Below are 23,466 nucleotides of genomic sequence, written 5' to 3'. Positions count from 1 at the left end.
TGATTGTGAAGAAGAACATGATGTACACTTTTCAATTGTGGTTTCTGGCAAGATGAAAACTGGTTTATGTTGTTTTTAGGGACCTGTTTTGATAAGTTCCACTAAAAGAGGAGCTTTCAATACTTTTTTTCCTCTTTGATCAGTGGTGTTTACAAGTTTAAATATACTGTCTTTTTGACTGATCATGTAAGAAAAAAATTATTATAAGTTAATGAACATTGAGAAATTGGAAGAGTAAGAAGGCATTTTAGAATTTATCACTGAGTAAACTTCGGCATCTTATTTTAAAAGAACCAAAACACAACATTGTTGTTTTTAGTGTTAACTGAAACAACTTTATAAAGCTTATTGTTTGGGAGAAAAAAAAAAACAGTACACAAAATTTTTCATTGCATTTTAGAGATCCTGTTAGAATCCAGTGTTCCTGCAGCATCATGTCAAGGAAAAAGCACTAGTTTTACGAAAAGATGGAACAGGGTCTGAGCCTTACTCTTCTGCTTACTGTGTGATCACAAGCACGGATATTTTCAACTTTCAAATTCAGTTTTCTGTAAAATGGAGATTATGATTTCAACCTATTTTAAAGTTTATTTTTATTTAAATTTCTATGGGTACCTAGTAGGGATTCCATCATTTTTGAGGTGTCAGGAGGATTAGATGATAGAACACAAACTCCCTATTCTGATAGGTAACAGGCACTCAATACATGGAGATTTCTTTCCTTCCAGCCTGTATTCATTGCTTTAGCAAACATTCATTGAATATCTACTATGTTCTAGGAGCTTGGCCTAGGAAATATACAAAAAGTTTCTGTATTTTGGCTTATATCCTAGCTGAAAGAACAATATATGATCAGCAAAAACTAAATTAATACATAAACAATATAAAATAGTATGAGGTTGTATAGGAAGCAGAGAAAAGAAGAGGTAGAACTGGATAAGAGGAGGGTTAGTTTGTAGTATTAACCCTTGCTCAGGGTATATCTTGCTCAGTGTAGATATTTGAGCAAGGACTTGACGAAGGGAAGAATAATAGTCCTGTGGTTATCTGCAGTGAAGCCTTGCAGGCAGAGAAATGCTAGGGAAATTACCCTGGTATAAGAGCCTTTGTGACCTTTTAATGGAAGAACAGAAGGACCAATGTGTTAGGAGGAAGAACCAGATGAAGTGAAGGGAAGTGTAAGCCAGACACATAACACAGGGCCAGGTCATACAGAACAGGAATTTGTAACGACTTTGGCTTTTACTTTGAATGAAATGGGAAACCACTGTAGATTCTTAAATAATGCAGTAACATGACCTGGCTTATTTTCTAACAGGATGTCTCTGCCTAGAGTGTTGAGGAGAAGCTGTAAGTAGGGGCAAGGGTAGAATCAAGAAGAAAAGTTAGGAGGTTATTTCAGTAGAAAGATGATTAATGATGATCGTCAGGCACTTTTACTGGAGGTAGTGAGAAGTGGTGGAATTTGGGATATGCAGGATGAATCAATGGGATTTCTTTGCTGACTAAAGTATATGGAAGAAGTCAGCAGATTGACTCCAACGTTCTTCGTCTTAGCTACTGAATGAATGGGTTTACCATCAAGTGAAATGTAATTGTAAGAATAAAGCCACCTGGGAGACCAAGACGGTAAAGACCTAGATTTCAGTGACGGAAGTATAGAATTTAAGTTATCTATTAGATATTCAAATAAATGTATCAAGTAGGCAGTAGAATTTTTAAGACTGGGGATTAGGTAAGAGGTCTGGACAAGATATTTAACATCGGAAATCTTTACTGTATAGGTGATATTTAATAACATGAATGAAATTGGGTATGATGACTAATGAAGCCCACGCAGACAGAGAAGAGTATCAAGACTGAGCTGTGCAGAACTCCAACAGAGTAGCCTTTGTTTTATTGAAAACACATACATGTAAAAATCTCACTGGCAATACATGCTAGATCCTTTTTGGGAAGGTTATTTTTTTTTAATTTTGCCAGTGATGAATATATCAAAAGTGTATAATGAAGTGATCAGTGAAACTAGAAACCTTTTTTTCTTTTTATCAGGGACAATGATAAGATTAAAAAAATGTTAGGTGACTTTTAGTATTGTCATGGCTTATGGTTTTCTGGGATTTCCAAGTCACCATTAATTTCTAAGTCACCATTAATTTCCAAGTCATCTATAATTTATTTATTTAGAATCAGAAGGGAAAAGAAGCTAATACAAGTGAAGACAAAATAGATGTTTATAACAGTAGGCTTAGTTCAACAAAAATTGTCTACTGTGTGCCATTGATTGGCCTAGATAGTCATTGACTTAAAGGCTCTTACTTTCAAATGTAGATGACATTCAATAAACACAGGTTAAAACTTTCCCCAAAGTTTCTTGTTCATTCTTAAATCAATTCATCTATCTCTCAATTAATTTCTCATCGCTTTTCTAAAAAAACTTTATTCATAGTAGAATGATAATAATATTCTTGAACAGTTAATGGGTACTAAACTATTTATATGTTACATGATTGCTCTAATAATCTTATGAACTAGTTACTACTGTTATCTCAGTTTTATGGAAAAGACAGCTGACACTCACAGATAAAAATGTATGTGCTTTAAGTCACACAATGAGTCATTGGTGGAGTGTGAATTTGAACATGGGTATGTCTGACACTAAAACCTTTTGATTTAAACCACTATACTCTTAGAAGAAAATAAAGATGAATTGTTGCAGATATGTATTATATGCAGCCCAAATTCTCAGCTGTACTTTGTTACACTACATTTGTCATAAATTCAACTTCCTTAGATTGTACTGGTGACTGGGTAATGTAGTGTACTTATCTAGGGAAACCTAAACAGTGCTTAGAGACCTGGGAATTCTATTGTGAAACAAGGCAGTCACTTTCTTTTACAGCTGATCACCATTATGATGTTTGGTATTTAGGAAAGGATAGCTCCCATAATACAGGATTTGATGGAAAAGCAACCATGAAATACTGTTATACTTGCTCTGAATGTTATATTGGAAAAAGTATTTTGAGACACACACACATTCCTTAAATATGACATGTATCATTCCTTACGGTTTTTCTTTCTGCCTGAAAATTCATTCCTGTCTTACCTGGTTAACTTCTTATTTTCACATACATGACTTCCCTTTCCACCCAGAAGCTACCTCTGAACTTTTAAGACCTGGTTAATTTTCCCTCATCAGTGTTTACTCCTATCCTAGCACTTTGTTTCCTTCCTTCATTCATTTCTGCATTTATTCCCATCTCTTTTATTCCTTCACTATACAAACATTAAATTGGTACCTACACTGTGGCAGGGATACTTAATGTATTGAAATTGCCTCTTTATTTGCATATGTCTCTGCCTAGGCTCTGGGATACTTGAGAGTAGGAACTGGGGCTCAATCACCACTGCGTGCCCAGTGCTGTGTTTAGCACCTAGTTGGAGCTCAAATATTTGCTGATGAATAATTTCATCCTTTATGCCGCCACTGCATTTGGCATGTGGTTCAATTATTGTATGTATTATATGTATAATCTTAACGCAGTTATTTAAGAAAAGTTAGGTACCTTCCATTTATATTTGTATCATCAGAACTTAGCATAGTGTTAAAAACAGAGTAAAAAACTGATAAAATGTTTCTTGCTGAATGAATTAATAAATGATAGGGGAGCCAGATGTATAGTATATGCTCCTGTTCAGATTACTTTCTAATCTAGAAACCAAGAAGCTAGATAGCAGCATTCTGAAAGCTTATTCCAATTTCAATATTAACAAGAACTATTTATTACAATTGTAATAATAAATTAAACTTATTTCTCATAAGAATTAAGTTTAAATAACCTCATAAGAAATTTCCCCTAAAGATTCAGAAACAAATAATATTTAATACACAGCAAAATTTTTACCTCCTTTCCTCATCTAAGTTTAATTATAATAGTCAAATAGCCAGCACATTTTAAGCACATTTGGAATAAAAACTATCAGAGCAGCCTGGAGACAATTAACATGTGACCAGCTTGAAGCTGGAATTTTTTCCCTTCTATAATTTCCTGAAAATATGGGGCTCTAAAACGTGATTGTGGAGAGAGGCAGGTGGGATACCATAAAAACCCCAGAATCATAGCACCTGGGATTACTTTTCCACCAGTCTTGTGATTTTGTCCATTTATAATAGAATGTTCCTGAGTTTTGTTTAATTCAACTGTAGAATAATAATATCTACCTTATAGGACTCAAAAGTATAATGCTTAAGATAGTTATAATAATTAGACATAAAAAGAAATCCTCCCCATGGTTTTATTTAATGTGCTTATTTATTAAAAGGTTAAAGAAAAGTTTCAGGAAAAGTAGAACAAACTGAGGAACACAAATGAAATGCACATTAGTAAAAAGAGAGCAATTCAAACGCTGGAGTTATAAAACCTGCCAGTGGTTACACCTCTTGGAGCTCATCCTCTGCACCCTCCTTGATTCCCACCAACATCTCTTTGTTTAACTCTGTGGCTTAAGTGAAGAGACAAAGGTTCTGACTTCCAAAGCAATTAGGTAACTCAGGGAACCAAAGGAACTTCCTAGAGAATGTCCTTATTGACATTAAGCTGTTGATGGTATTGCCTTGGAAGAAATAAAATGGAATAAAATGGAAGCATTTTATAGCTCTGCACTTACATAAGATACTTTTCTTTATGATTGAAAAGCAGGAGATAATGCTAACCTCCTGTCCTAAGGCTTCCCACCTAGTTACTTCTTGAAAGACACAATAGTTTTGCTCTTTCCTTTTACTTGGTTTATTGGAAGGTTGGCAGCATCTGGTAAACTCCACTAGGAAGTGTCTCTGTGGCTTTGGACTGGGGACCTAAAGATCTGTAGAGCTCTTGCTACTTATATTCCATTCTAAATTCTTTGATTAAAAAAAAAATTAAAGATTCTTTCCAGGATACTTTTTGCAGATATGTGGCAGGGAATGGTGTTCCAGAAAAAGCGTCTTGGCAAAGGCTTTTTAGATAATTCTCTGAGTGTCTAGCCCAAATTGTTGCCTTTTACTATTTTTTCTCCTTACTCTCTCAAGCCAGACCACATTTTCCTCAGAGAACTAATGACCTCTTTCTATTGATTTTAATTCCTAATCAAATCTTTGTTGCTTTTGATTCACACTACGTTATCCATTCCCAAACCACTGGCAGATTCACATTGATTTTTGCAAAATTTTCTTACTGTGGTTTTTTCTTATCCTCTTTTTATGTTTCTCAATTTAGTCGTCTTATATTTTGAAATCTTATCTTTTAGTGCTAAATATTTAAATAGCTCAAATAGGTTATGAATTATTTAAATTATAAAATTTTTAAATATACAGAAAACAAATATAAAAGATATGGAGCAAATAAAAAGTCTATATTAAAAATGTTAATATTTTGTCCTATATGTTTCAAATAATACACACAGACACTAAAGCTATAACTGAAACTTCTTTTGTAACTCTCATCTAACTCCCTTTCTTTTCTCACCAGATGCTGCTGCTATTTTGAAATCTGTATCTTTCCTTTTCATGTTTTTATACAGTATCTACTCTTTACATTGCGACTATTTAAATCATATTTATAAAATGGCCCATCATGATTGCATTTGCATTTTCTTTCTTTTTTTCTTTCTCTCTCTTTTTTTTTTTTTGAGACAGAATCTCGCTGTGTCGCCGAGGCTAGAGTGCAGATGCATGATCTCCACTCACTGCAAACTCTGCCTCCTAGGTTCGAGTGATTGTCCTCCCTCAGCCTTCCAAGTAGTTGGGATTACAGGCACGCACCACCATGCCCAGCTAATTATTGTATTTTTAGTAGAGACAGGGTTTTGCCATGTTGGCCAAGCTTGTCTTGAACTTTTGACCTCAGGTGATCCACCTGACTTAGCCTCCCAAAGTGTTGGAATTACAGGCATAAGCCAATGCGCCCAGTGCATTTTCTTTCATATTCAATTCTTGAATATTCCTGGACATAATTACCTTGCTTAAAACTATTCTCTCCACTGGAAGGTAAACATTATAAGAATAGATACTTTTATCAGTTTTGTTCATAGAAATATTTACAGCATTTAGAACATTGCTTGAGATGGGGTTCACAACACTCTACTCCAAAATATGGCACTCTGACATATTAATATTTTAAGCTGAAGGAATTCGAGAAACGGCAAGTACAGAAAGACTTTCTGTCTTTCTCTGACCCTTCACCCCTGAAGCAGGTGATAAGACCCTCATATGAGAGATGCCCTTTTTAAATCTGAAGGAAAAGAGCATCCTTATGTCAGAGGAATCTGAAAGAATAGGCTTTGCTGTGTTTACCTGCGTTTACTCATGCCCTTTGGCCTATCTCCTTTCTCTACAACTCTTCATTTTACATCAAACCTAGCATACAGCCAGCCAGATTTAACTGCTTCTTCAGGTCATTTCCTTATGAAGGCTCACGTGTCACATAAAACTTACATTAAATAAATATGTATGCTTTTCTTCTGTTAATCTGTCTTTAGTTACAGGGGCCCCAGCCAATGAACCTAAGATGGGTAGAAGGAAAAGATATTTTTCCTCCCCTGCACCTGGAACACTGCTAGGTACACATTTATGGAATAAATGATAAGATGACTGAATGAATAAATGTTTTGAAATTTTCCTTAAGATAAACTTTAAAATATTTACCATAGTTTACAAGGCTCTCCAAAAGGTGACCTTTGTCTAGTTTTCTTGCCTCATTTCTCCCTTACACTGTCAGTTTCATTTCGGTTTCTGTGTTCTATGTCCACAACACTCTTCTCTTTCATTTTAATTCGGCCATTTTCTGTCATTGCTCCAATTTTTGCAGGCTCACAATTCATTGAAGAGGCAAGTTAAATATCACCTAAGTTAGCTTTTACAGTTATGGGCTCTCCCACCATTGGGGTCTTCTCTGTTGTCAATACTCGATATCTTATTATTACTTGTCAATATTTGGAAAAAGAATCTCCATGAGGGTAGAGATCCTCTTTACCCTAATCACTACTAGAGTAGGTACTTGGTAATTATAAGATAAAGAAAAACTGCTTCATGTCCTCAGTGAAAATAAGTTGAATTGGGAACGTGTTCTCCACTCATTCTCCATTTATATCTGATTTCTTTCATGTCTTCTTGGTTTTTACACCAGATTCTCTTTATCTTTCTTCCTAATTCCTGGTTACTGGCTCCTAAGAATTTATGACTGTTGTTGAGAATATGACTGGCTTAAACATAATTTTAATAACTTTATTGATGAAAATACATTCTCATAATATTCAGCAATCCACATACATGTTTACTCATACACTCACATGTATTTATGTGTAAAAAAAGGAACCTGCTATCCTACCACTTGTAAACATCTTAATGTTAGGTAGCCTTCATTTAGGATATTTTTCTATGAAAAAAATATAGTCACATACAAAAAGTATATGGCTAAATATATAGGTAGACATTGATATCAGTTGATTGCTAATGTAACTTGTTTTCTGAACAGTTGTTTAATTCCAGGTGGGCTCAGATCTCTTAGCCATGCTAATAATCTTACAGGATTATGTTGGAATAAAATCAGATAACATTTCCAAGATGCTGCAAGCAGTTGCTGTCACATAGAAAGCATTATATATGTACTGGTTATTATCACAACGAAGGCGCTGACCCAAAGGTGACTTGAGCTGTCACATTATAGGCTGAAGTAAGATAACTATAAGCCAAGTGTATAGAAGAAAGGCTTGCAGTATTTCCTAAAGCTAGCCCCAAGCCTTTCTGTGGCAGGCTTTGGAATAGCTGAAGCCATCAGAACATTCTTCTTAACTAGCAATTCCGAGTGATAGGTTACTTTGAATCAGAGCCACTGAGGTGAGCTTGCACACAGCAATAGGCTCTTCAGAAAAGTGCTGTAGACTCCAGTTAGAGGTTAAACTTCACATGATATCAATGCAAAGACTTTCTAGGTTGGTGATTTGTTTTCCACCCACACCTCCCGCACACATACACCCACTCACATGTATGCACCTAGCCAGAGAATCACTTCATTCTTCTGTATGAAAACCTCCACTGGCCCCACGCTGTCTATAGGATAAATTCTGAACTCATTAGTTAGAGGCTTTCCTCATAGGCTGGCCTTAATACCTACTTTAATCTTCATTTGTAACACTCTCCATCATTTTACTGGAGGCTGACACATACTTACTGAAAGCTTACTCTATGTCAGGCATTGTATTAGGTGTTGAGATTACAAATATGTTTAAAAGACAGCTCTGTCCATGAGAAACTAACATTTCTGTAAGAGTAGTAGATAGGTATACAGGTCTTTAAAATCTAGTTTGAAAAATGATTTAAAGAGGGAAGCAGAATTTGTTTTGTAAATATAGAAAAGAAAACTTTGTATTCTATCAAAGGAGGCTTCATAGAGAAGATAACACCTGAGCAGAGTACGGGAGGGTAAGTGGGAGTTACTCAAGTGAAGAAAGAGGGGTAAGCACATTCCAGGCAGAGAAGACAATATATATATATATATATATATATATATACAGGGATGAATAAAACAGCATTATGTGTGGATGAGAATTATGAGCAGTCTTAGACAATAGAATGTAAAATGAAAGATGAAAAGTTGTGATTGAAACTAGAAAGATCATAAGCATGTGGTAAAGACAGGACATTTTGTATGTCATGTTGAAAAGCTTGGAGTATATTATACAGAGATATAAAACCAGTGGTAAGTTTTGAGTGATGGAGTTCAGGATACACTACCCCAAAATATGGCACCTTGTCATTTGAGAAAGCAGTAGAAGCAGGAAGGTAACTCTTACATTCCCCTCACTGTTCTCCCCCGAAAGCAGGTCATAAAATTCATTTGACAGGTGCTCTGTCTGTCCCCTGAGGAAGTGAACATCTGTCTATCTCTAAAAACGCAAGGTCACTGACAGCAATCTAAACAAACCGGATAGCTGAGTTCTCCCCGGCTAACTATCCTTAGATCATGCTTTTTCATCTAATCATACTTCTTTATGACTTACTACTTCTCTATAAAACCTAGCATAAAAATGCACAAATTTTCCTATTTCTTTGTGTTTTCCTTTCCCTATGTAAAACTTACATTAAATAAACTTTTATGCTTTTCTCTTGTTAGTTTATGTCTTGTTACAAGGACTTCAGCCACAAACCTAAGCTGGGAAGAAAAGATAATTACTTTCTCCTATATGAGCAAGGAAACAAAAAAGACACATCTGTATTTAGGATACATTATTCAATAGCAAGGTCATCTTCTCCCCTCAGCACCTTCTTCAAGTAATGTGATGTCACCATTTCTTGTGTGCTTTGAAAAAAGTTTCAGCTTGCTGTCTCCTTCAGTGTTTTAAAGAAGTGTTATACAAAGCATTGTTTGCAAAATGTAGGGGGACAATAGAATCCACTTTAATTTGGAATTTTGTGTGAGCTATGATCCAAGTTATTGGTTCTTTCCAATTAAAAAAAATTGTTAAAAGTATCTTACCTAGAAAATTTTAAGTATTTATGTCTGCAACAATTGTCTCAACATAATAAACTGTGTAATTCTTGTCAGAAAAAAAATCTGAATTCTCTCTAAAAAATAGCAAGATGAAAAGTGGATTTAGAGGCATGTGGCATAAATCTAGGGCAAGGGAATAAACTGGGATGTTACTGCAATATTTAAATATGAGATGATGAAAACCTAATTGAGTGAAGAGTTGTTCTAGGAGAAGAGGACACGTGGTTAGGAAGATTTGGCAATCAAAGCATTAGGGTTGATAAGAGACTGGATTTGGGTGGCCATATCCACTCGGAGAATGGAAAAGCAGGCTTATTGTTAATCGGGGCACAATGGTGAAATGATGAGGTTTGGATATACTGGGCTGAAATAAGTGAGAACTAACCAAGTGGAGATATCTTGCAAGTAGTTATATTCATGATCCTCAAACTGAGGAAAAGAATACAAGCTGGGCTGTACAACTGGGAATTCACAGCATGCAGGTAATAATTAAAACCATCAAAGTAGATGACATCACTTGGAGAGACTGTGTAAAGGGAAAAGCACAATGAGCTAGTGATGGAACCCTGGGAAACATCCGTTTTTAATGATCTAGATTAAGCCAAAGAGGCAACAGCAGCAACAACAAAAACACTCAGAAGTGGTGTTTGCGTAGATAAGAGAAACCTGTGTTATTATGGCTGGCACAGGAGAAGACTTCAGGAGACTGTTGAGCATCAAGCTCATTACATTGTGCAGAAATGTTTGTAAAGTAAGGACTGACAAGGGGCTATTAGTTTGGCCATGTGGCAGCCACAGATGTCTTCTGCTAAAATATTTCTGACAGCATGGTAAGGGCGGGAGGAAAATTGCTTTGATAAGAGCAAGGAAGATAAAAGAAAGATTTATTACTCAAGAAAGTTGATCGGAAAGAAGGATGAGATGGAATTAACAGTGCAAAGATTTGGATTTGTGTTTACACTATAAATAGGACATCTTTGAGATAACACAGAGTATATAAAGATGTGTGCACCTTTTATATGAGGCAGACCAATAGCCTATTAGTCATTCCTCAGTCTTCCTTAGCTTATGATGTTAATAATTCCGAAAGAGCTACTTCCTCTTTCAGGTACCTTCTTAACTTTTTTGTAAAGTGATCTTTAACTCACGTTTCAAGATTAAACTTTCCCAGGTTCTCCAGGCTTAGTTTTGGCCCCTACCCTTCCATAACACTTTGTTTATTCCTCACCTGTAACACCAAGAGCACTGTTGCTACCTGGTTCCATGCTTTTCTTCTGCAAGATTATATATTTCTTAGGAACTTAGACTATATCTTTGTATTCCTAATCCAAATTACACTTTCTGACACAAGCTAAGGTCTAAATTTATTAATCAGCCCTTGAAAATCTCAAAGACATCTCCGATATTTTCTGTAACTAAACTATTGATCTTTACGAAATAATCTTTCTAGTCTTCAAAAAAGAAAGTTTGGCAACTCCCTTATACCTTCATCATCCAGTTTATCTGCATGTCGTGTTGATTTTACTTCAAAGTATACCTCAAATCTTCCAATGCACTATTTAGTTCAAGACAATAAGAATTCTTGTCTACAGTTTGCCAAGTTGTCTTTCTGTCTCCACTTTCTATCCTTTCCCAAATTATTTTTGTTAACAGTAACCAGAATGATATTTAAAAATATACTTATAATCATGTATTTTTTTCTTATATTAAAATCCTGCAGTGATTTCTCATTGTCTATATAATAAAACGCTCAAATCCTGAACATGTTCCCCTAGGCTTCATAGGTTCTTGCCCCTGCTACATTTTTTTTTTTAACCTCTTCTGACACCATTTTCCTACCTGCCTACCCATATAGAGACATTCACGTGCTGTTTTCCCAGACAGAAATCTCTTCTTAGTCATTATTGGCTAAATATTTATATTTATCATTTAGGTCTGAGCTAATTTTTACTTCTTCAGAGAGAAATTTTATGGCCACAAATTTAAATTATGACCCCCCTAATATTTCCATTTTTTAAATTCCTATTCTTTGACTTGATATACAATTTGTCAGTGAGGTACACAAATAGCCCATTAGCAAACAAATAGCTGACCAGCCATGTGCATGTGTTGTTTTATGTCTCATTCCCCACAAGATGATGAGATATATAAGGACTAGGATGGAGGGAACAACTGACGCAGGAACCACTGCCATTTTTTCACCTCATTTTCTCTGGTATCTAACATTATAATTGAAATAGTAATAATATTTATCTGTTGAAATAATGAAAGAACAGATTGTGTTCATTCTTAGTAGCATAAACTTACAAAGCATGGTGCAAAAAGTTACATCTGTATATTCATTCTCAAGGTGTTTAGCCATGCAAGTTAGTTCATGATGCAAGACAACTTTTCATTTTCACAATAATCCAGTTGGAAATTAGAAAAACAGGTAAAGAAATAGAATAAGGAAAAGATCAGCAATACTGCTTTCCTCACCCTCCTTCAAGAAAACCAATCATAGTATTTTTTTTTCTTTTTGACATTTTTACTGTGTGTGTGCACATAGGCACACTCTAGTTCATCTATTCAACAAAATTTATTGAAGGCTTTGTGTTTAGCACTGAGTCAGCTCTGGGGAAAACAGGATGAATAAGAACATCAGAAAGCTCAGAGCCTAATGGCAAAAACAGGATTCAGATGTTATCACAAGGCACTTTGGTGTTTTATTAAATCAGATTTTTTTTTTTTAAGAAAAGGAAAAGTCTTCTGTATACATATCAATCATTATAAAAAAAAAGTGAGGTGTCTTGAAAGATCCAGGATCATGGAATTTTTTATAACCAGACTTTTGAAATAAGTGAATACAACTACTATGAATAAAATCATTTGTCTTGGGAGAGACGGAATCTAACACTGATGACCTTATGAGCTAGCCTTTAGAAGTTTTGTGCTAAATCCATCTAAATTCTAAAACCACTAGACAACCTGACATACCACATGGTGGGCCCTCTGCCTGCAAGCTTTCTTCCTCTTTCCCTTGCAGACTCAGCTCATGGGTGCTGTCCTCATGCTCCCGTGTATACAAATCTATGTCCTTTTATTATATTATCGTATTTTAACGTATTGCCTTCTTTATTAATCTGTAAACTTTATTAAGATAGATGTAGTATTTTTATTTCTATATTTTTAGTGGTAGGCAAATAAGCATGAGTGAATAAATATTTATCAAAGAAAAATTTGAAGACAGTATGAAAGGTATTTTCTGTTTTTATATTGTAAAAATTAGAAAGGACTATAAAATGTAGACTAGAAAACACAATGGCATATTCTTTAACATCTTTGGCACAAAGAACCAAAACAAAACAAAAAATAATGTAAAATCAAGTCTTGCCCTGTGCCAACAATACTTGAAAACTTATTAGTTGGAGCCTCCTGATTTCAATCAATGAAAACAATTAAGATAAGTAAAGAACTTTAGATGACATTCTGCCCAACTGGGTGCTACATTTTTTGTTCTTGGACATGTCATGACATATTTTCATCACTTCCTGGCTAAAATTTCTTTCTCTTCCCCCAAAATGACACACTTAACTGGGAACCTACTTAGGAACTTCTGAGAATGTCCCGGGAATGAAGGAAGAATGCCCAATAGACAAGCTAGGAATTCTGTTTTAATTTTGGAATGAGGATGGGCATATAGGCAGATCTCTCCTGGAGATTTGAAGATTTTAATAAGTAGCTCAGACTTTGCGAAGGCTTGTGTTCACAAAGAAATTCTTTGTTTCATAAATAAGACTTCCCAAGATAAGTAACACGTGGAGATGTGACCACCCCCATGCCTGTGTCTTTTTTCAGTTAATTTATATGTGTAAGATTGTGATAGATTACCTGTGAGATCATCAGTGGGCCAAGACCCCAGCTGGCATGCCTTGCAGGTGTACTCATCAAAGACATACTCATTCTCCTTACAAGGTGTACAGGTCCAACAACAGCTGACTTCTCCCTTTCGTATCACCTAAGACAAATATTTGAAATTTAGATTATTTTTTTTGCATAGATAAAAATCCAACAATTCCATATTCCAATATGCTGTTTCACAAAGAAGAAAGGGCTTTTGCTTATATTATTTGAAATTCTATCAGATAAGCGGTATAATTTTTAGGATTCTTAATTTTTAATTAAACTGAGGCTGAGCTTAAACAATGAGTCTAACATCATAGAGTTAGTTGGTGGCAGGGTAGGAATTAAAATTAAATGCAAGTCTTTGGATAATTAGCCTTGGATACCTGTATTTAATTAAGTAGCTATGCTTATGCTCATATGTGCGTACACGTAACTGAATTTGCCCCAGGATCTGGTCTGATTCTTCTTTCCTCAAGTTAAGAACTTCTGTTCTCAGGATTTATCAAGGCTTCCTTCCCTCCATTAGTTGAATAATTATGAGAAAAAAAAACACTGTATATTTCCTAATGTTCTAAAATCTATCCATGTTGATAAAAATAATTAGGAATTTGTTTTGGGTAGAACAAGGCAAAAGATGAAGGTTTTTCCTGGAGAATATCTCTTGATCTCTTTCTACCAAAACTCTGGTTCAACAATTCAACTCATTATTTCCTACTCCAGTAGCTTTCTTTTGTTTGAAGGTAGATGAGGTCATTGAGACTATTATATACCTCTTAATCTACCTGACTTTTTTAGGGTAATGGAAAATAATTGAAGTAATTTAACAGTTGAAAGAGTCACAGACGTTATTCTTTCAAAATAGATGTACCTTTTCTCCCCTATCATTGGTGCATGAAAACCCTCTGTGGAATAGACAGCATTCATTAAATGTTCTTTTAAATAATTAAAACTCTGATTAATACTCAGCAATAACGAGACATAGTAATGATTACACTTTATATTCCTAATCTTAGATACTGACTCTAGTAATGCCCTTTGATAATTACATCAGCTAGATACATATAGCCAAATATAATTGTAAGCTGACAACTGTTTTTTTTTTTTTTTTTTTTTTTTTTTTAACATTTTGTAGTATTTCTTGTACTGACTCTTAAAACGACAACAATACAAGTAGGGAATAAGGGCCTGAAATATCTTTTCCCTAAAGTAACTAAATAAGTGAGACAAAATTGCTCCTTGGGCCTGATTAAAGTATTCTTCATAATAATTTCAACTATTTCCAGGCCCTTTAGTACATGTCACATACTGTTATCCCATTAAAACACTAGAATGGCTCTCTGTGAAGTAGCTGGTTTATTTTATTCATTTTCTTGGGGGAGAAAACTAAGGTATAGTTAACTCACATAGCATGTTAGGGTAAATGAGGGATCAAACAATATGCGTTGGACTTCAAAGGCTCGTGCTTATACATAGTGAGTCTTATTGGAAGATAGACTGTGTGATATTTTGAAAGAGGCAGGGGTAGGAGTGCTGGCTTGGGAATCAAGTGGCAGCGGGTTCTAGTCTTACTTATAGCCACTCAATAGTTGTGCAGCCTTGAACGGTCCTCCAGCTAGTGCTCAGTTTCTTTTAATTGGACCTATTACTTTTACCATAATAATATCTACCTTATAGGATTTTCTTAGGATTATATAAAATATCAGTGATTTGTAAAGTATAGAACACTGTAATAATGTTATCCATTTCATTAATAATATGCTCATATGCCCATAGACAGAAATAAAGAATTTCATTTTCAAGGCATACCACACTTGGCAAAATGATCCTTGAACAATTATTAGATTTTGTAATGCACACAGGCATATTGCAAAGCTGAAGTCTCTTTCAGACCTTAGCAGGGATTGGCAAATAAAAGCAGCTGTATTTCCCTCTGCTAGAAATCTGTTGACTTCTTGTGCTTCAGTTTTCATTGGTTTGTGAATTTCAGGCTTTTATTAAAATAAGTTCATGCCCTTTTCCAAGAAAAATTCCAATATTACAATCTCTTTTTGAATCAATAGTGACAACTTAATATGGCTTCTTTTGATTATTTAGAATTTATTGTTTTACGTTTTCACATTTTATGCTCTGTTTCACATTTCTTTTGAACACAAGGTAGTGACAATTCTCTTTCATGGCAATTTAATATCTTGGAAGTAGTGGTGCTTTCTTTTTTATTTATTTTATTTTTTGAGACAGAATCTTGCTTTGTTGCCCAGGCGGGAGTGCAGTGGCACCATCTTGGCTCACTGAAGTCTTGACTTCCCCAGCTCAAGAGAACCTCTCACCTCAGCTTCCTAAGTAGCTGGGACTACAGACGTGTGCCACCATGCCCAGTTATTTTTGTTTCTTGTTTTTTTTTTTTTTTTTTTTTTTTTTTCTTTTGTAGAGATGGGTTCTCACTAAGTTGCCTAGACTGATCTTGAACTCCTGAGCTCAAGGGAGTCTCCCACCTCAGCCTTCCAAAACTTTGGGATTATACTCATGAGCCACTGCACCCAGCCATCAGTGCTTTCTTTATGAATAACAATATATAACGTATCTGAACCTTTGCTAGACTAAATCCTTTCATGGAAACTAAGTTTACAAACTCTGCACAATGCCATGAGATGTTGATATTATGAATGAAATTGCTCAGTTACAACCTTAAACCATATTAAGAAAATCTTGTAAATTGTATATTTAACAGAGTGAAAATGATATCGGGTTAGGACAATGGGGTTTGGGATTTTTATAAAAGGACTAAACAAATATTATTACAAAATAACCAGAATTAAAAATATGATAGGGAATCAAATTCTTCTGTTACATAAATTATTCCCTGTAGAATAGGGTAGAAAAGTATATATAAAGAAATCTCTGAAATCAGTCATTCAGCATTTGGAAGTTACATTTCAAAAGGTATTGCTGTGAAGGATCAAAAATGAACAAAAATTATATGGTAATTTGTACTGTGTAATCTTTCTACAGGAAGCATTGGAAATTATGAATATTGATATTCTGGGTGGGTATATAAATAATTGTACGTGAATTTAAACCTCTCACATAAAGAGTTTAACTGAAAGATAATTGGCCAAGATGCAAACAAACTTCTTTTGTCTTGATATAATAAGTGTTAGCCAATGTTTTTTTGTGTGCAAAAGACCAAATAATAAATATTTAGGCTTTGGGCCATACAGTCTCTATTGAAACTCAGCAACTCAGTTAGCCATCTCTGCCACTATAGCAGGAAAGTAGCCATGGCCAATATATAAACAAATGAGTCTGGCTCTATTTTAATAAAACTTTATTTACACAAACAGGCAGTAGTTCAGATTTAGTCTGTGGGCCATAGTTTACCAGCTCTTGCTATATACCATAAAAAGACGTACAGAAAATTTCAGATACCTAATGTTTTGAGATATCTGGCAGATACTAATACATTTATTTTTATCTTCATTTACTTTATCTTTCTTTTTTCTGGTCTTATGGTTTCCAAATTTTCAGGCCTACCCTTTGCGGGCCTTACTATCAGTACTGAAATATTGCAGCTTCACTCTTAATCACAGATGAACAAACACATGATATGTCTTCTAAACAGAATGAAGGTAAGGTTGGTTGAAAAGACTAACTCTAACCGCTCTGAGAATACACTACCCGAAATGTGGTATTCAAGAACTGTTTTATGAGCAAGTAAGTTATTTTGATATCATTTTTCCTTACGGCATTGCACACCAATGCTGCCCTCTCCCCATTTTTATTATATCTTTGTCTTCTTTTCCTTCATTGAATGTTTGTTTTCTGTAAGTGTGGTCAGATCTTCTTTAGCCTAAGAGTAATTTTTTTAATGACCTCATATTACTGAATTATCCCTTACATAGTTTTCACCACATACTTCTTTGTCTTACACTTTTTTTTTCAATTGATGCATGATAATAGGTATGTACACATAATAATACATATTTATTGGGTACATAGTGACGTTTTGATACACATAATGTATAGTGATCAGGGTAATTAGCATAGCCATCATGTCAAAAATTTATTATTTCTTTATGTTAGGAATGTTCCATATCCTCCTTTTAGCTATTTGAAACTATAGATTACTGTTAACTATATTCATCCTACTGTGATAAAGAACACTAGAATTTATTCCACCTACCTAGCTCTGATTCTGCTTCCTTTAACAAAGCTCTCCCTATCCCTCCTTTTCTCCTTACCTTCCCACCTTCTAGTATTCTCTGTTCTAATTTTTACTTCTGTGAGATCAACATTTTATATCTTGCATATTTAAGTGAGAACATGTGACATTTAATTTTCTGTCCTTGGCTTATCACTTAACATTCTGTTCTCCAGTTCCAAACATGTTGCTGTGAGTGACAGGATTTCGTTCTTTTTTATGGTTAAGTAGTATACTATTATGTAGATAGAGTATATTTTCGTTATTTATCTTGATACTCAATTGCCATTATATTCTGTTCAACCTGGCAGGCCCAGATGAAGGGCGAACCCTCAGTTCTCATGTCTTTCTCTCATTGTTCCTCTTCTTTGACCTTTCTCTTCTGCTGACTACCATCGTATATGACAGTGAGCTCCCTGCTTGTCTCTCTCTGCACGTGTTGCTGCTCAGCCTCTACCTCTTCCTTTTTTACACTTTGAAAGCAGAAATTCTCCAAGGTATATTCTTGATCCATATTTGTTTTTTATTTACACTTTCAAGTTCTGCAATTTTATGTATGCTAATAGCTTCAACTTTAACTTCATTCGATCAATTCCTAAATCTGTATTGTTAGCCTTATTTTTCATTGCCGTAGACCAGACTTTTAATCACTGGATGGCTATGCCAAAACCAACATTCCCCCAAACTAACCCATTACCTTTTCTCTAAATCCAAACCCATTTTTCTATTCCTGGCAATGCCACCTTTTAGTTACTAACACTTAGAATTGAAGTTGATCGTGCTGACTTTTACGCAACTTGACATCAAATTGGTAGTCAGCCTGATTGAATCAATGTCTGTGATGTTTTCTCCAAATATGTCTTCTGGCCCCTTTTCATTCTCACTGTTTCTTCCCTAATTCAAGGCCTTGTTACCATGGTATCACAGCATCCTTCTAACTTGTCTCTTTTTTCTTGTGTTATAACTCTATTCATCTTCCTTACCACAGCTCAACTTAACGCCGACATCTTGGTCAGAATTATTCTCTGACTTCTGTTTAATGAAAATTAAGTGCAGTGTATTTAGTATGATGTTAAAAACTCTCCACAAATCCGGGTTCAACTTATTTCAACTTTCTCTTTTATAATAACCATGTAGAGCAATGCACCTAGATTATTCACTTGTTGCTGGGCAATTTTCGGTTGACCACTTTTGTCTCTTTTCTTTTATTGTTCTATGTAAATGTTTTCTCCCTGAAATCATGCTCATTTTTTTATGGTCCAATGTTTGACATTTTATTCAGAAGAAATCCCTCTATCCTTTTTGTGCAAACTTATATAGACCTCATCTTTTCTTTCTTAATGAAGTCATCACATTTCACATGATGCTGCGTCTCAGTGTCCATATTTTTCCTCACTTAGACTGTAAATCTTCTGATAATAAAGGGTGTCCCATTTATTTTTGCCTCATCAATATTAACTATTAATTTCTATTAATCGTCCCTCTTACTCTTAATTTATGCCTGATTATTTTTCTTTGAACCCATAAGCCACAACAAGGTTTTAGCTGTTCTTTTCTAATGGATGGGTACCATATCCTTTTAATCAGCTTGATAAGGTACCCAGGCCTATCCAAATAATGAAATGGTTCGGTTGTTATTAAAGCATGCCCAGTATTTGGGCAAAATCAGAATCCAATAAATTACACTGTCATCTAATACCTATGGCTTGATGGGAAGCCATGAGGAATAAGGGTAAAGTGATAAAGCTGGTAAGTAAATTAAGGAATAAAAGCCAGAAGAATTCTGAGAACAGAGGGCAAGAAACATCTAGTTAGTATTCAAGGATGGAACTGAAGTTCAAATCAAAAAGGGATGTTGCTTCAAGGATCAGGAGCTGAACTGGCTATCAGAGCCCCTAGTGCATGGTGATCCAATGAAGGGCAGTTCGAGATAAACATTGGGTTAAGCAAGAAAAACCAGGACCTAGAAATATTCTAGGTGTTCACAGTAATTAAATAAAAACAAGAGAGACCACGTGGCTTTAAATTTCCTAGCTTAATATGTTCCAGGATTCCCAGTACAGAAAGAATCTCTGGAAATTAAGGTGAGGAGAAAATGCCACTCTGAAGTTCCTGTGCTGTGTAGAATGTTTCCCAGAGAAATAATATCTGTGAAATCCAGCAGAGTTAGCTGGCCAGGGGCTACATCAAGTTCTTCAGTTCCCTCAAAACAACTTAACCACTTACAATGTGTCTTAAAAGGAAACCTCCAAGCCGCTAAAACAAACTTTCAACTGAGATTCAGTTTAACAAACATGCTATACTGTGGCTTTAGGAACTAGGCCACTGACTACCTAAAAACCCAGCTTGCCCACTTGAAGTTAACCTCTAGAAACATTAGTGATCTGTGAAGTTTTCACGATTAAAACAGTGCTTTATCATGCAAATCATACTTGTTCTTCTCTTTGCTCTCCAGTTACGAATTTATTACCTTCCTGCATTTGATTATTTCCAGTGATATTTTGTTGTTGTTGTTTTTGACATACTCTTCAGTAATGCAAATTTGTGCCTCCTACTCCCTTAAGTCCTTCTTGGTAAATAATGTTAATCTTCCAATAGGAAGAAGTGGAATGCATTATCATTTAAGAACTATTTATCCAGCATTCTTACAAAGAAAGCTATGGAGCCACCTTATATATTTGAAATTCTCTAAAGACCCCAGCTTTCTATTAAAATATACTTTTATATATATTTTCTGTGAAGAATTCACTGAAGCATGAATCACCTTATAATGAGAAGCTAAAAATATATCAAAACGTACATAAGTATAGGTAATCTATATCAACACACTACGTCTTCCAAATCTAGAGCATACGCTGGTGTAGACTGTATTACAACCCAGCTAAGTTTGAAATCTTGTTTTGACACACTGCTCAGTATTAAGTCTCAGTTGACAAATAATAGGACCACATGAGAAACAGTTCGGCAGTTGGCTGAGGAGACCTTAACTTCCAAAGGGTTAAAGTGGTCCTCCAGAGACTGTTACACTCCCTTAGGGCATTTATTTTAGGAAAGGACACTATTAAGGGACACTTTGAGTATAAAGGCAGGTGAAATCACAAAGTATAGCCAGATACATGCTTGAGTTTATCTTTTAATCTATAGATAATGCATTAGAATAAAAATTAATGAATTCATACACCTTTCAAAAGGAAAAACTGAGGAAGAAGTAGCAATAAAGTTATAAATGATAATGATCAGATGAAACAATTTAGTTGAAGCTTGTCTGGATCTGAAAGAGACTAGGACTCAGCAAATGGTCAAAAGGAAGCATAATGTGTCCTTACTTTGGACAAAAAATAATATTCGGTTCTATATGGCCAAACATCATTCTCTTTTTGCTACATAAATCTTTTTATTTTTAATTACTGACCAAATGCTTTACTGAAACTACTCTTCAGGCCTTTGTTTTGGGGTCTCTTACTTCATTGCCACCTCCTGATTGCTGTCCTCTCAGGCCTCCATTGCCTTCCCGCTGTCCTCTGAATCTTGTTTCCGTTCCACTGTCCCCTGAAACCTCCATATTCTTCCTGTGGTCCCTCCAGCTCTGGTTGCTCTGTGGCTACCGAGCGCTGCCAGTGTCGTGAATCGTGCCATTTCTCCTGTATTTCTGTTACTGATGCGGTAGGTGCATCAAAACAAACACCCAGCTTTCCTTTGAGGAAAACCATTCCCTTCACTTTGGAATCAGTCTTCTCACCCAGCTGCTCTTTAAGTTCTTTCCATGCATAACTAATATTTGGCATTTCACTTAAGCATCACAAGATCATGGTCACAAAACCCACATTGAAGTTGATCAAGGAGCGCTGGTCTATGAATGTGACACCTGAAACATGGGTCAGTGCTTCTGCCAGAGTTTCCCCAACTCTCTTCTCCTCTATCAGCTTCTCCACTGATGGCTTGAAGTGTCTAACGGCAGTGGGAGGCACGGAATCCAAAAGCCTGATGGCATCTTTACTGGAAGCTTTTATTATTCCTGTTGCAGAAGGAACACCATCGTTTGAACTTAATTCTTGCCTTTTGCTCTACTTGTTCTGACTGATATTCTACCTTGTGTTGGTAAAGGCAGATGTACAGCCCTGTCCTTCCAGCTCTGCCCATCCACTCGGATAGATGAATGTAGGACTCTACATCCTTTGGTGGAGAGCTTTGTATAACCAAATCAACCTCAGGGATGTCTAATGTGCGTTCAGCAACATTGATTGCTGCCAAAACTCCAAAACTACCATTTCTAAAGCCTTTCTGGGTGATTTCCCTTTTCTTCTGTGGAATGTCTCCATGCAATAGCTGGGTATCCTGCTTTATAGCCAAATTCTGGGACAGCTCCTGGGTTTCTTTCTTGGTTTTACAAAAGATGATAGTACATCCTTGATAACCACTATATACGCAGATGACATCCCCATAACTGCTGCCCTCTGAGTGTGGTGGCACTTAATAGCCAGATGCTCTGCAGTTATTGCTGTTTTCTGAGTCTTTTTACCAATCAGGTCCACCTGTTCATATGTAGATTTCATGTATTTCTTGGCAATATTAAACACCCAATGAGGGCAAGCTGCAGAAGGAAGCAATGTTTGGGGATTGTCTTCAGAATCTTTCTTGTATGCTACACTTAAAATTTCTTTCACTTGATCGGCAAATCCCATATCCAACATCTGGTCAAATTCATCCAGGACAACATGCTTGAGTTTGGTGAGATCTAGTTTGCCATTCTGTATGTGGACTTTGATACGACCTGGTGTCCCAACCAGGATATCAATCCCATTCCTCATGTGTTCAAATTGACCTCCATAAGGAGTTCCACCATAAAAACAAGCCACTGACGGCTTTTTTGTGATGTTACTGAAGTCTTTGCTTACTTGATTTGCCAACTGTCTTGTAGGCGCAAGAACCGGTACCTAAGGAGGACAAGCTCTCTTTCTGTCTTGCAGTTCCCCATGAAGTTTCTCAATGAAAGGGATGGCAAAGGAGAGTATCTTCCCAGTTCCTGCCTGTGCCTGTGCAATTAAGCCCTTCCCACTGTAACCACGATGGAATGTCTTTGCTTGTATAGGAAATAGGAAGATTCACTCCTTGGTCTTTGAGAAGCTTAATAGTTCTTCAGATGTGGGAAAATTAGAGAAAGCACCATCTTTTGGTCCCACGGGTATCTCCTGCTCTATTTCACTGTTACTTTCTTCATTGGCCCCTTCATTGGGGTTACAGTCAGATTCAGAATGAGGAAATCCATTCTTCAGTTTAGGGCTTTTTTCTGCAGCTCCTCCATTCATTTCCTTTTCTTTCTTCATCTTCTTGGGCTTAGAAGCATGTATTTCTTTCTCAGAAGGCTCCTCATTTTTTGTACCTTTTTTTGGTTTTAGAAGAAACAGCTTCCTTTTCAATGGGCTCCTTTTTCTTTCTCAAACTTTTGGTTTTAGGAGAAATACCATCTTGAGATGGCACCTCTTTCTTCTTTGCCTTTTTTGGATTTTGGATAATTCATATCAACTTCAGAAGGCTCTGCTCTCTTTCTAATATGTTTAGCTTTAGGGGAAACTGTTTCTTCCTCTTCTGCTATCTCTTCAGTCTTACCAGGTTTTGGTTTCTCTTTTAACTCTGTTTACTTTTGCAGTGTCTCTGCTTTTTCCATTGCGGTGTCTGATTCCAAACCAATGTCACTATGGAGTTTTCTGGCGTCTTCAGTGTAGGCTGCCCAGGCCAGCTACTCTTCTCAACCGTATTGAGTATTTATTAAATAAATTAGAATGAATGCCTTTTCTAACTGTGCTCTTTATTTCCAGGAACCCATGTCTTTAAAGGCTTAAGTAGAAAGGGTAT

At 35.8% G+C, this 23,466-nt stretch overlaps 1 protein-coding gene and 1 pseudogene across 7 annotated transcripts in view; both read right to left on the bottom strand.

The window, feature by feature from the left end:
• GRM5 (glutamate metabotropic receptor 5) overlaps positions 1-23,466 on the bottom strand; it is a 545,439-nt gene that overhangs the window by 76,737 nt on the left and 445,236 nt on the right. For all 6 annotated transcript variants that reach the window (XM_032295814.1, XM_032295819.1, XM_032295815.1 and 3 more), the window contains exon 7: positions 13,401-13,527. In XM_032295814.1, the coding sequence (XP_032151705.1) occupies positions 13,401-13,527 (127 nt within the window). The remainder of the gene's footprint in view (positions 1-13,400; positions 13,528-23,466) is intronic.
• On the bottom strand, positions 20,127-23,373 carry LOC116563113 (annotated as a pseudogene). Its single transcript, XR_004274236.1, has one exon. The product of XR_004274236.1 is annotated as a nucleolar RNA helicase 2 pseudogene (transcript).

Source organism: Sapajus apella, unplaced genomic scaffold, assembly GCF_009761245.1.
Source record: "Sapajus apella isolate SASKATOON/1434 unplaced genomic scaffold, GSC_monkey_1.0 scaffold34, whole genome shotgun sequence".
In the NCBI taxonomy this organism is placed as follows: Eukaryota; Metazoa; Chordata; class Mammalia; order Primates; family Cebidae; genus Sapajus; species Sapajus apella.
The sequence above is the reverse complement of the archived record's forward strand: the minus strand, read 5'-3'. Positions and strand labels throughout refer to the sequence as shown.